General features: G+C 40.5%; 1 protein-coding gene across 9 annotated transcripts in view; it reads right to left on the reverse strand.

The window, feature by feature from the left end:
• LOC124101322 (protein unc-13 homolog B) overlaps window positions 1-13,424 on the reverse strand; it is a 221,093-nt gene that overhangs the window by 132,373 nt on the left and 75,296 nt on the right. For all 9 annotated transcript variants that reach the window (XM_058578123.1, XM_046457223.2, XM_046457222.2 and 6 more), the window contains one exon: window positions 8,766-8,823. In XM_058578123.1, coding sequence (XP_058434106.1) covers window positions 8,766-8,823 — 58 coding nt within the window. The remainder of the gene's footprint in view (window positions 1-8,765; window positions 8,824-13,424) is intronic.

The following is a 13,424-nucleotide window of genomic DNA, read 5'->3' on the forward strand; positions in this document are numbered from 1 at the left end:
AATGATTCGTAACAAATTACTCAATCTCCTTATGCCTCAGTTTCCTCACCTGAATAATGGGTACAAGAATAAAATCTGTGCCTTTGGTTTTTGTGAAGACTAAGTCAGTCAGTACATTTAAACTCTTAGAACAGCATCTGGCACACTGTCAGAGTTCAATATACATTGGTTATTTTGTTATTATTATTACCATGACAACTGCCATCCACAGTTGATGAAATTTGGCATTTGATTCAGAAAACCTACAGCAATGCAGAGAAGAAAAATAAGCACATACACATACATATGTACTTACGCATATATCTCACTGGCTGAAAAACTAAAATAGACTTTAGTGTCCCCTTTAGTAGATACTTAATTTATTAGAAATATACCAACAATACATGACTCATTTCCAGAAAGAATCTGTATGATCTGGACAAATTAATCCCAAGAGAAATGACAGGTTCTCTCATCCATTTAATTCATTCATCAAACTTTTTTTTTTTAATTTTTTTATTGTGGGTTGTTCAAAACATTACAAATTTCTTGACATATCATATTCCACACTTTGATTCAAGTGGGTTATGAACTTCCACCTTCACCCCATACACAGATTGCAGAATCACATCAGTTACACATCCATTGATTTACATATTGCCATACTAGTGTCTGTTGTGCTCCGCTGCCTTTCCCATCCTCCACCCTCCCCCCTCCCCACCTCTCCCCTCCCCTCCCCTCCTCTCTCTCTACCCCGTCCACTGTATAACCCTGAGGGTCTCCTTCCATTACCATGCAATTTCCCTTCTCTCTCCCTTTCCCTCCCACCTCTCATCCCTGTTAAATGTTAATCTTCTTCTCCTGCTCTTCGTCCCTACTCTGATCTTAGTTACTCTCCTTATATCAAAGAATACATTTGGCATTTGTTTTTTAGGGATTGGCTAGCTTCACTTAGCATAATCTTCTCTAATGCCATCCATTTCCCTGTAAATTCTATGATTTTGTCATTTTTTAATGCAGAGTAATACTCCATTGTGTATAAATGCCACATTTTTTTTATCCATTCGTCTATTGAAGGGCATCTAGGTTGGTTCCACAGTCTTGCTATTGTGAACTGTGCTGCTATGAACATCGATGTAGCAGTGTCCCTGTAGCATGCTCTTTTTAGGTCTTTAGGGAATAGACCAAGAAGGGGAATAGCTGGGTCAAATGGTGGCTCCATTCCCAGCTTTCCAAGAAATCTCCATACTGCCTTCCAAATTGGCTGCACCAATTTGCAGTCCCACCAGCAATGAACAAGTGTACCCTTTTCCCCACATCCTCGCCAGCACTTGTTGTTGTTTGACTTCATAATGGCTGCCAATCTTACTGGAGTGAGATGGTATCTTAGGGTGGTTTTGATTTGCATTTCTCTGACTGCTAGAGATGGTGAGCATTTTTTCATGTACTTGTTGATTGACTGTATGTCCTCCTCTGAGAAGTGTCTGTTCAGGTCCTTGGCCCATTTGTTGATTGGGTTGTTTGTTCTCTTATTGTCTAATTTTTTGAGTTCTTTGTATACTCTGGATATTAGGGCTCTATCTGAAGTGTGAGGAGTAAAGATTTGTTCCCAGGGTGTAGGCTCTCTATTTACCTCTCTTATTGTTTCTTTTGCTGAGAAAAAACTTTTTAGTTTGAGTAAGTCCCATTTGTTGATTCTAGTTATTAACTTTTGTGCTATGGGTGTCCTATTGAGGAATTTGGAGCCCGACCCCACCGACTGTAGATCGTAGCCAACTTTTTCTTCTATCAGACGGCGCGTCTCTGATTTGATATCAAGCTCCTTGATCCATTTTGAATTCACTTTTGTGCATGGCGAGAGAAAGGGATTCAGTTTCATTTTGTTGCATATGGATTTCCAGTTTTCCCAGCACCATTTGTTGAAGATGCTATCCTTCCTCCATTGCATGCTTTTAGCCCCTTTATCAAATATAAGATAGTTGTAGTTTTGTGGATTGGTTTCTGTGTCCTCTATTCTGTACCATTGGTCCACCCGCCTGTTTTGGTACCAGTGCCATGCTGTTTTTGTTACTATTGCTCTGTAGTATAGTTTGAAGTCTGGTATCGCTATACCGCCTGATTCACCCTTCCTGCTTAGCATAGTTTTTGCTATTCTGGGTCTTTTATTTTTCCATATGAATTTCATGATTGCTTTCTCTATTTCTACAAAAAAATGCCATTGGGATTTTGATTGGCATTGCATTAAACCTATAGAGAACTTTTGGTAATATCGCCATTTTGATGATGTTAGTTCTGCCTATCCATGAACAGGGTATATTTTTCCATCTTCTAAGATCTTCTTCTATTTCTCTCTTTAGGGTTTTGTAGTTTTCATTGTATAAGCCTTTCACCTCTTTTGTTAGGTTGATTCCCAAGTATTTTATTTTTTTTGAAGATATTTTGAATGGAGTGGTTGTCCTCACTTCCATTTCAGAGGATTTGTCGCTGATATACAGGAATGCCTTTGATTTATGCATGTTGATTTTATATCCTGCCACTTTGCTGAATTCATTTATTAGCTCTAATAGTTTCTTTGTAGAGCCTTTTGGGTCTGCTAGGTATAGAATCATATCATCTGCAAATAGTGATAATTTAAGTTCTTCTTTTCCTATTTTGATGCCTTTAATTTCTTTCATCTGTCTAATTGCTCTGGCCAGTGTTTTGAGAACTATGTTGAACAGAAGTGGAGAGAGAGGGCATCCCTGTCTTGTTCCAGATTTTAGAGGGAATGCCTTCAGTTTTTCTCCATTCAGAATGATGCTGGCCTGAGGCTTAGCATAGATTGCTTTTACAATATTGAGGTATGTTCCTGTTATCCCTAGTTTTTCTAGAGTTTTGAACATAAAGGGATGCTGTACTTTGTCGAATGCTTTTTCCGCATCTATCGAGATGATCATATGGTTCTTATTTTTAAGTCTATTGATGTGGTGAATAACATTTATTGATTTCCGTATATTGAACCAGCCTTGCATCCCAGGGATGAATCCTACTTGATCATGGTGTACAATTTTTTTGATATGTTTTTGTATCCGATTCGCCAGAATTTTATTGAGGATTTTTGCATCTAGGTTCATTAGAGATATTGGTCTGTAGTTTTCTTTCTTTGAAGTGTCTTTGTCTGGTTTAGGTATCAGGGTGATGTTGGCCTCATAGAATGAATTTGGAAGTTCTCCCTCCTTTTCTATTTCCTGAAGTAGCTTGAAAAGTATTGGTATTAGTTCTTCTTTAAAGGTTTTGTAAAATTCTGCTGTATACCCATCCGGTCCTGGGCTTTTCTTAGTTGGTAGTCTTTTGATGGTTTCTTCTATTTCCTCAATTGATATTGGTCTGTTTAGGTTGTCTATATCCTCCTGACTCAATCTGGGCAGATCATATGACTTAAGAAATTTATCTATGCCTTCACAATCTTCTAATTTATTGGAGTATAAGGATTCAAAATAGTTTTTGATTATCTTCTGTATTTCTGAAGTGTCTGTTGTGATATTGCCTTTTTCATCCCGTATGCTAGTAATTTGAGTTCTCTCTCTTCTTCTCTTCGCTAGCATCGCTAAGGGTCTGTCGATTTTGTTTATTTTTTCAAAGAACCAACTTTTAGTTTTGTCAATTTTTTCAACTGTTTCTTTTGTTTTGATTTCATTAATTTCAGCTCTGATTTTAATTATTTCTTGCCTTCTACTTCTTTTGCTGTTGTTTTGCTCTTCTTTTTCAAGGATTTTGAGATGAAGTATGAGATCATTTATTTGTTGTTTTTTTCTTTTTTTAAGGAATGAACTCCAAGCAATGAATTTTCCTCTTAGAACTGCTTTCAATGTGTCCCATAGATTCCGATATGTTGTGTCTGTGTTTTCATTTATCTCTAAGAATTTTTTAATTTCCTCCTTGATGTCTTCTATAACCCATTGATCATTCAGTAACCTATTGTTCATTCTCCAAGTGATGTATGCTTTTTCCTTCCTTCTTTTATCGTTGATTTTCAGTTTCATTCCATTATGATCAGATAAGATGCATGGTATTATCTCTACTCCTTTATATTGTCTAAGAGTTGCCCTGTGACATAATATATGATCTATTTTTGAGAAGGATCCATGTGCTGCTGAGAAAAAAGTGTAACTGCTTGATGTTGGGTGGTATACTCTATATATGTCAATTAGGTCTAGGTTATTAATAGTGTTATTGAGTTCTATAGTTTCCTTATTCAACTTTTGTTTGGAAGATCTGTCCAGTGGTGAGAGAGGTGTGTTGAAGTCTCCCATGATAATGGTATGGTGGTCTATTAGACTCTTGAACTTGAGAAGAGTTTGTTTGACGAACATAGCTGCACCATTGTTTGGGGCATAAATATTTATGATTGTTATGTCTTGTTGGTGTATGGTTCCCTTAAGCAGTATGTAGTGTCCCTCTTTATCCCTTTTGATTAACTTTGACTTGAAATCTATTTTATTTGATATGAGTATGGACACTCCTGCTTGTTTCCGAAGTCCATATGAGTGATATGATTTTTCCCAACCTTTCACCTTCAGCCTATGTATGTCTTTTCCTATCAAATGCGTCTCCTGTAGGCAGCATATTGTTGGGTCTTGTTTTGTGATCCATTCTACTAGCCTGTGTCTCTTAATTGGTGAGTTTAAGCCATTAACATTTAGGGTTATTATTGAGATATGGGTTGTTCTTCCAGCCATATTTGTTTATTTATGTTACTAAACATGGTTTGTTTTCCTCTTTGATTATTTTTCCCCCCTTTACTGTCCTGCCTCCCACTGTTGGTTTTCATTGTTATTTTCCATTTCCTCTTCCTGTAATGCTTTGGCGAGGATGTTTTGAAGAGATGGTTTTCTAGCTGCAAATTCTTTTAACTTTTGTTTATCGTGGAAGGTTTTAATTTCATCTTCCATCCTGAAGCTTAATTTCGCTGGAAACACAATTCTTGGTTGGAACCCATTTTCTTTCAGTGTTTGAAATATGTTATTCCAGGATCTTCTAGCTTTCAGAGTCTGTGTTGAAAGATCAGCTGTTATCCTGATTGGCTTACCCCTAAATGTGATCTGCTTCCTTTCTCTTGTAGCTTTTAAAATTCTCTCCTTATTCTGTATGTTGGGCATCTTCATTATAATGTGTCTAGGTGTGGGTCTCTTATGATTTTGCACATTCGGTGTCCTGTAGGCTTCTAGGATTTGGGATTCTGTCTCATTCTTCAAGTCTGGGAAGTTTTCTCGTATTATTTCATTGAATAGATTGCTCATTCCTTTGGTTTGAAACTCTGTCCCTTCCTGTATCCCAATGACTCTTAAATTTGGTCTCCTGATGTTATCCCATATTTCTTGGATGTTCTGCTCATGGTTTCTTAACAGTCTTGCTGAGCTGTCTATGTTCTTTTCAAGTTGAAATACTTTATCTTCATTGTCTGATGTTCTATCTTCTAAGTGTTCTACTCTGCTGGTAGTATTCTCCATTGAGTTTTTAAGTTGGTTTATTGCTTCCTGCATTTCTAGGATTTCTGTTTGTTTGTTTTTTATAACCTCTATCTCCCTGTATAGTTGATCCTTTGCTTCCTGGATTTGTTTGCGTAATTCATTGTCGAAGTGATCTTTCATTGTCTGATTTTGCTGTTTAATGTCTTCCTTGATACTCCAGATCATCTGAAGCATGTATATCCTGAATTCTTTATCTGACATTCCATCTGCTGCAGCTGTTACCTCTTCTAAAGTTGCGTTGACCTGCATTGCTTGTGGTCCTTTCTTTCCTTGTCTTTTCATACTGCTTGCGTATCTTTCCTGCAGGTGCGGGCGGCGGCTCTGCTCTCTCCTTATTCCAATTGGGGTGTCGTGGCTACCACGCCGGCAGGTCACTGGGCCTGTTCTGGGCGCTGGCGGCGGCTCTGTTCTGCCGCTACTCCAATTGGGGTGACAAGTGTACCACGCCGGCAGGCCACCGGGCCTGATCCGCCGGTCGGTTGCAGGTTTGCCTACCCTGCAGGCGCGGGCGGCGGCTCTACTCTGCCCCTACTCCAAATGGGGTGACGTGTCTGTCATACCGGCAGGCCACTGGGCCTGTCCCACTGGTCGGTCGCAGATCTGCCCACCTTTCGGGCACAGGTGGAGGCTCTGCTCTGCCCCTACTCCAATTGGGGTGTCGTGACTACCCCGCCTGCAGGACGCTGGGCCTGTTCCTGGCACGGGTGGCGACTCTGCTCTGCCCCTACTCCAATTAGGGTGGTGTGTGTACCACGCCGGCAGGCTCCTGGGCCTGATCCGCCGGTCTGTTGCAGGTCTGCCTACCTTAGAGGCACGGGCGGCGGATCTGCCCTGCCCCTCCTACCACGCCTGCGGACCCCTGGGCCTGATCTGCAGGTTGGTCACAGGTCTGCTCACCCTGCGGGCACGGGTGGCGGTTCCGCTCCGCCCCCACTCCAATTGGGGTCACGTGACCACCACACCGGCAGGGCCTGATCCGGGCGTGGGAGAAGGATCTGCTCTGCCCCTACTCAAGTTGGGGTGACGTGTGTACCACACTGGCAGGCCACTGGGCCTGACCCGCCAGGCTGTCACAGGTCTGTTTACCTTGCAAGCGCGAACGGCGGCTCTGCCCTGCCCCTCCTACCACGCCCATGTACCACTGGGTCGCGGGTCTGCCCACCTTGCTGGTGCAGGTGGCAGCTCCGCTCCGCCCCCTCTCCAATTGGGGTCACGCGGTCACCACGCTGGCGAGCCGCTGGGCCTGCTCCGGGGGCTGACGGCGGCCCGTCTCCTCCCCTCTGGCTCGATGACAAATTGAGGAGACTCGGGTGTCTGTGCCTCACCCCCCCTACCAGGAGACCAACTGTTTATGTCGCCGCTGGTATTGATGAAGTTCTCTCCTCCGCCGCTTTCTGATGACATCAGATCTCTGCCATGTTGGTATCCTATGCGAATGGCAGCATTTCGTTCCCCTTGCCGGGCAACCAAAGCAATGGGTGAGTCCTGACCGGCCCTCAGCAGGACCCGGACCAAGAAGCAGTTTCCGCGGGCTCCTAGCCCCGGGCCAGGGAAGTTCCGGGAGCCGGAACTCGGCCGCTCCGTGGTCGGTGTAAGCTCCTATAAGTGTAGGCTCCAAGAAGCAGTCCCCGCGGGCTCAGTTCCGGGAGCCGGAATTCGGCCGCTTAGTGCTTGGTGTATGCTCTGATAGGAGCAGGGTCCAAGAAGCAGCCTCCGCAGGCTCCGCAGCCCTGGGCCAGGGAGGTTCCGGGACGGTTCCGGGAGCCGGAACTCGGCCGCCCCGTGCTCGGTGTTCGCTCCGATAAGATCAGGGTCTAAGAAGCACCCAGGCACTGAACCCTAGCAATCTGTCTGCAAGCCGCAGGCGAATTGCAGCCTGAAATTACCTGTTCTATGGCTGAATGAGCTGCGGTCAGTCGAAAACAGGTATGGTGACGTCAGCTTTCCAACATGGTGGCTGCTGGCCTCCTCTGTGGTCTGACCGGTGTGGAGAACCGAGATGGACCGCTTCCTTCCCCCGTCTCGAACCCAGAATTCAGCCCTGAGTACGGTGCTTGCACGGCTGGCAGAAACTGCAGCGCTGTATCCCTGCGTCGCTATCTCCTCGTTTCCCAGCGCGCGCTGCAGACTCTAGCCGCGGGGCGATTTGCTGAATAAGCAGTGTTACCCTCCGTGCGACAAACCTCTCGCGTTTGAGTCCCCGTAGCCGATCCTCATGCGATGGAAATCCTTCCTCCAGGTTCCGGAGCACCCCACTATTGCTGGAAATTCCTAACAAGATATCCTTTAGCCGTCCTGACTTGTCATACTCCCACACAGTGAAGCAGCACACGGGGGCAATGCACTCCCCTCGCCGCCATCTTCCCTTTTCCCTGAGGCTCTCATTCATCAAACTTTATTGGAGTTTACTATGGATCAGGTATTGAGCCAGATACCAGAATATAAAATAAAAGAATGTCTATCTTTTAAAACTTTATGGGGTTTTTGTTGTTGTTGTTGTTTGTTTGTTTGTTTTTTGTGGCAATGGGGATCAAACCCAGGACCTTATACATGTACTCTGCCACTGAGCTATATCCCCAGCCCTCAAATTTTGTGTTCTTGTTAATTAAATATACACAGCTTACAAAATATGACAGGTTATGTGATGGGCACAGGGAATATGAAAACACAGAGGAGACACATAGGCTAAATTTATGGGAAAGAGGAAACAGAGGTGATGACATTTAAACTGAGCCTTAAAAAAAGAAAAACACATAACCGGGCTTGGTGGCACACACCTGTAATCCCAGTGGCTCTGGAGGCTGAGGCAGGAGGAATGCAAGTTCAAAGCCAGCCTCAGCAAAAGCAAGGTAGGTGCTAAGCAACTCAGTGAGACCCTGTTTATAAATTTAAAAATATATAAAATAGAGCTGGGGATATGGCTCAGTGTCCAAGTGCCCCCAAGTTCAATCCATGGTACCAAAAAAATAATAACAGGTAAAAGGGGATAAAGCGGGTATACCCCAGGGGGTAAAATCTAGCAAATGAAGGAGAAAAGAAAAAAAAAAAAAGTACCACTGCCCCACTTACAACACACAAAACCAAAACTGATTCCTGAAGTTAATGAATGATAAGTGAACAGTCAGCCACTGCAGGCTTGTGCCAAGACAGCAGAACTTCTGGAATCACTTCTATTTATACACACTGTTCACCCTCTTTGACTCAAAATAAGCCACATCTGAACAAGGAACAGAAAGCTGCAACAAAGACACGTTCAGAGACAAGTTTCTCACTTACAACACTGGGCGGCAGCAGTGGGCAAGGACTTCCTCTGGCTTTCTTCTTGAATAGAATACTAGAAACAGAAAAGAGAGAGAGAGAAATGTATAATAAGAGACCTAAGTCAAGAAGGGAGGAAAAAAATCATAGCTACCTATAAAAAGATGTAGTCTTTGGCTGGAGTCAAGTTTTTTATTGAACACAAACAGAACATCCCACTACTATTTTCCACGCATGATCCTAGATCCACAAAGCCAGACTACGTTATGGTGCTGGCCCAATTCATTGGGCTAAAGTAAGATGGTAGAAGTTGTTCTGGCAAGGGCATCTAGACATCTGCCTAGCTCTGCCAGGCAATTGTAGAAGACTTGGTCTCAGGAGCCTCAGTATTTGACAATCCTCTGAGTTTTCCTGTGGCTAAAGTATAGATATCCCCCAATCAGACGACAGAACTGAAAAATCTCTTTGAATGCCCACTATATGCAGGGCCTTGTTCACTGGGGGAATACAGTTTGATAATAATGAGGATCAATTTTATTCTAGTGTACTGGAAAGTCATTAAGAGTTTTAAACAGAGGAATATGACTTACTTACACTTAAAGATTATGCTGGTTGATAAGATGAGATGCAGAGTACAAGGGGGAAATTGACTAAACTTTAGAGTAATCTAGACAAAAGTTGATGATGTATACATAAGGATGTTAATGATGAAGGGCACTTCAAGTGATTGGATCAAAAAATGCAAAAGACTTTTTTTTTTTTTTGTACCAGGGATTGAACCTAGGAGCACTTAAACCACTGAGCCACATCCCTAGCCCTTTTTTATATTTTATTTAGAGAAAGTGTCTCACTGAGTTGCTTAGGGCCTCACTAAGTTGCTGAGGCTGGCTTTGAACTCATGATCCTCCTCCTCAGCATCCCGAGCCACTGGGATTACAGGTATGAGCCACTACACCCAGCACAAAAGACTTTTTGAATATACTTTTGTATATAACATATTTTACAAATAATAAACTATGGCACAAATAAAATAATACTGCTATTGCTACTTCCAATAGGGAGTGAACAGAAGTGATAAAAAATTTAAATAATATGATAATCTTAGTAAAACTGCCCCTCACATAAATGCTCTAAACTTCTTGAAGGTTAAACATTCACTTCAAAGTGACAAAGGGACTAGATTATAAAAAATTACCATTATAAATAAAATGGTGATTTTTGAAGGCAGCACATAGAGATAACAGTGAGAAACTTTAAATATTAAACTAGAAGAGTTCAGACTTAAGAGATGAAAGTAGACATTTTCAAAAGCCACATTTAAAGAATATGTCCTAGGCCCAAAATGGAAAGTTGAAGTCCAATCACAACAAAATTAACACTTAGATAACTAAGGGAAAAAAAAACCCTAAGATCTACTGCAAAAGAGAGACAATAATAGTATTTTTTTAAAAAAAGAAAAATCTCACTTATGAATAAAAATACAAAAATTCTAATTAATAGATTACCAAGCCAAATCCATCACATTACATAAGCATGTAATATTTATATGTGAATAGAAACATATATATGTGCATATATATGCATGTTGGCATATAAATGTGTATATAGGATCTACATAGGATATATATATCTCCTAGCCAGGCAGATTTTAAATGCAAGGTCAATATCTGATAAATCTATTCATATAATGTAGCACATTAACTAGATTAAAAGAGAAAAAGTATGTGATATAATAGAGACAGGAAAAGATTTGATATAATTTCATTCTGTTTCAATGCAAAAAAAGCTTAGAAAACAAAATTTCTTTACTCTGATGAAGGATATCTATCCAAATCAATGACAAACATTGACAATTAATAAGCCTGTCATGTTCACACCTGTAATCCCAGCTACTCAGAAGGCTGAGGCAAGAATATTGTAGGTTGGAGACCAGCTCCAGCAAATCAGTGAGACTGTCTCAAAATTTTAAAAAATAATAATAATAATAATAGGCTGGGGATGTAGTTCAGTGGGTTCACTCCCAGTACCACAAAAAAGGACTTATGAAGTTAGGAAAAATACAAGGCTCTCCACTCTCTCTCTATCAAAAATTATACATTTGTCATCCCTTGGTTCCAGGACACCTTCCCCAATGAATCCTCAAATCCACAGAGGCTCAAGCCCCTTATGTAAAATGATATAGTATTTGCACATAACTAATACACATCCTTTTGTATCCTTTAACCATCTCTAGATTATATATTACCTGATACTATGTAAATATTATGTAAATAATTGTTATTCCATATTGTTTGGGGAAATAATGACAAGGGAAAAAAACTGATTACATAGCTAAGGAGGAAGCTCAATAGCAGAGTACGAACTTAGCATATATGATGCCCTGGGTTCAACTGTTGGCACCACCAAAAAAAAAAAAAAGTGTTCAGTATAAATTCCATTTTTAAAATAAATATTTTTCAACCCAAGGTGGGTTGTATCTGCAGATGTAGAACTGAGAAACAGAAGGCCAACTGTACTGCATGTCTTAGGTATTGAATTTTTTAAAAATTAGGGGTCATCAAAAATAAGGAAAGTCTGATAAAATGCTATAGGCAAATAGAGCCTAAGGAAATATGACAACCAAATATACTATAGTAACTTGGATGGAATCTTGAAACAAAAAAAATAACATGAGATTAAAAACTGAGGAAATAACTATAGAACTTTAGGATTTATTTATTTATTTTGGGTAAACTTCTCTATTTCCTCTTAACATTTATTTCTTTATGGTAAAAACATTCAAGCTTAAGTTTTTTAATAAAATATATAATAATAAAGTACCAGGGATTGTGGCTCAGCACTAGAACTCTCGCCTAGCACGTGTGAGGCCCTGGGTTCAATCCTCAGCACCACATATTAATAAATAAATAAAATTAAGGTATTTTCAAAAAATAAATAAATAAAGTACCAACTCTTTAGTTACAATAATATATATATTGGTTTGTTAATTGTAACCCATGTACCATACTAATGTAAAGATGTCAAAAATAGGAGAAACTTTAGGGTGGGATTGGCAGGGAGGAGATAAACTCTCTGAACCATCTGATCAATATTTCTATAAATCTACAACTGTTCCAAAAATTAAAATGAGTTGATATAAACATATATGTACAGCCAGAAATGGTGGTGCACACCTATAATCCTAGCATCTTGGGAGGCCGAGGCAGGAGAATTGAAAATTCAAGGCAAGCCTCAAAACACTACAAGATCCCGTCCCAAAACAAAAATAAAAGGACTTGGGATGTAGGTCAGCAGTAAAGGATTCTGGGTTCAATTCCCAGTACCAAAAAAAATAATAATAATAATAATTAATGTATGTATATACACATACATATAAAATTTCAAACAAAAAATATAAGGCCTGGAAATAGAATAAAAACTTAATATTTAAAGATTCAAAATTAGCTACATAGAAATCTAAGACAATTCTCTATACGAACAAATAAAATCTGCTATATAAGATAAATACTTTAAAAAAAAAATGAGAGCAGGGGCTGGGGATATAGCTCAGTGGTAGAGCACCTGCTTGGCATGTGTGAACATTTATGTCCCCCACATTCATCTGTAGAAAAACCTATTCACCAACATGATAGTATTAGGAGGTAGATCCTGTGACATGTGAGTGGATTATAAGGACTGAGTCTTCATGAATGGTATTAGTATCCTTTTAAAGAGTCCCAGAAAGATGCCTTGTCCCTTATATAAAGGCACAGCAAGGTGCCATCCACAAACAGGAAACAGGCCATCACCAGATAACAAATCTGTAGGCACAAATTCATAAATTCATAATAACATGTAATCAAAAACAAAAAAATAACTCACAGGTCACTTTGAGAAGTTGCTGAGGCAATAGCTCGTCATTCTGAAAATTGATGAAAAGAATATTTTTCCTGTGTAGACTGTGTTATGGTTTGGATCTGAAATGTCCCCCAAAAGCTTACACACATGTTGAAGGACTGGTCCCCAAAACAGCAGTGTTCAGAGGTGGAGCCTCTGGAAGATGACTAGATCAAAAGGATTCTAATCTCGTCAATGGATTTAGCCATTGATACAAATTTAGAGATAGATATAGTGGGGGAGGGTACTGAAGATTTAACCCAGAGATACTTTACATTGAGCTACATCACCAGCCCCCCACTGACTTTTTCTTGTGCGGGGGAGTTGGAGGGGTGGACAAAGTCTGACTAATTGCTGAGGCTGGCCTCAAACTTGTAATTCCTCTGCCTTAGCTTCTGGCAATGGATTCATAATTTAAAGGGCTATTGGGAGGTGGTGGAAATGTAGGAGGTAGGATCTAGTTGTAGGAAATAGACCCTCAGAGACATGTCCTTGAAGGATATATTTTGTCCCTGGCCCTTTCCTCTCTCTGCTTCCCAACTATCATGTGGTAAGCAACTCTATTTTAGTCCATGGGGCCAAGTGACCATGGACTAAAACTTCTGGAACTGTGGGCCAAAATAAATCTTTCCTCCTTTAAGTTGATTTATCCCAGGTAATTTGTCACAGCTAAAGGAAGGTGACTAACAGACTACATTTCAAGCAAATCAAATAGCTGTTAAGAAAAAGTTCTATTTGTAGACAAATCATAGTTAAATCATCCTTTTGAAAACCCTAATAAAGTAATGATAGTTATTTGCT

Source organism: Marmota monax, unplaced genomic scaffold (assembly GCF_021218885.2).
Source record: "Marmota monax isolate L192 unplaced genomic scaffold, Marmota_monax_Labrador192_F-V1.1 WCK01_AAM20220418_F8-fsc00069, whole genome shotgun sequence".
In the NCBI taxonomy this organism is placed as follows: Eukaryota; Metazoa; Chordata; class Mammalia; order Rodentia; family Sciuridae; genus Marmota; species Marmota monax.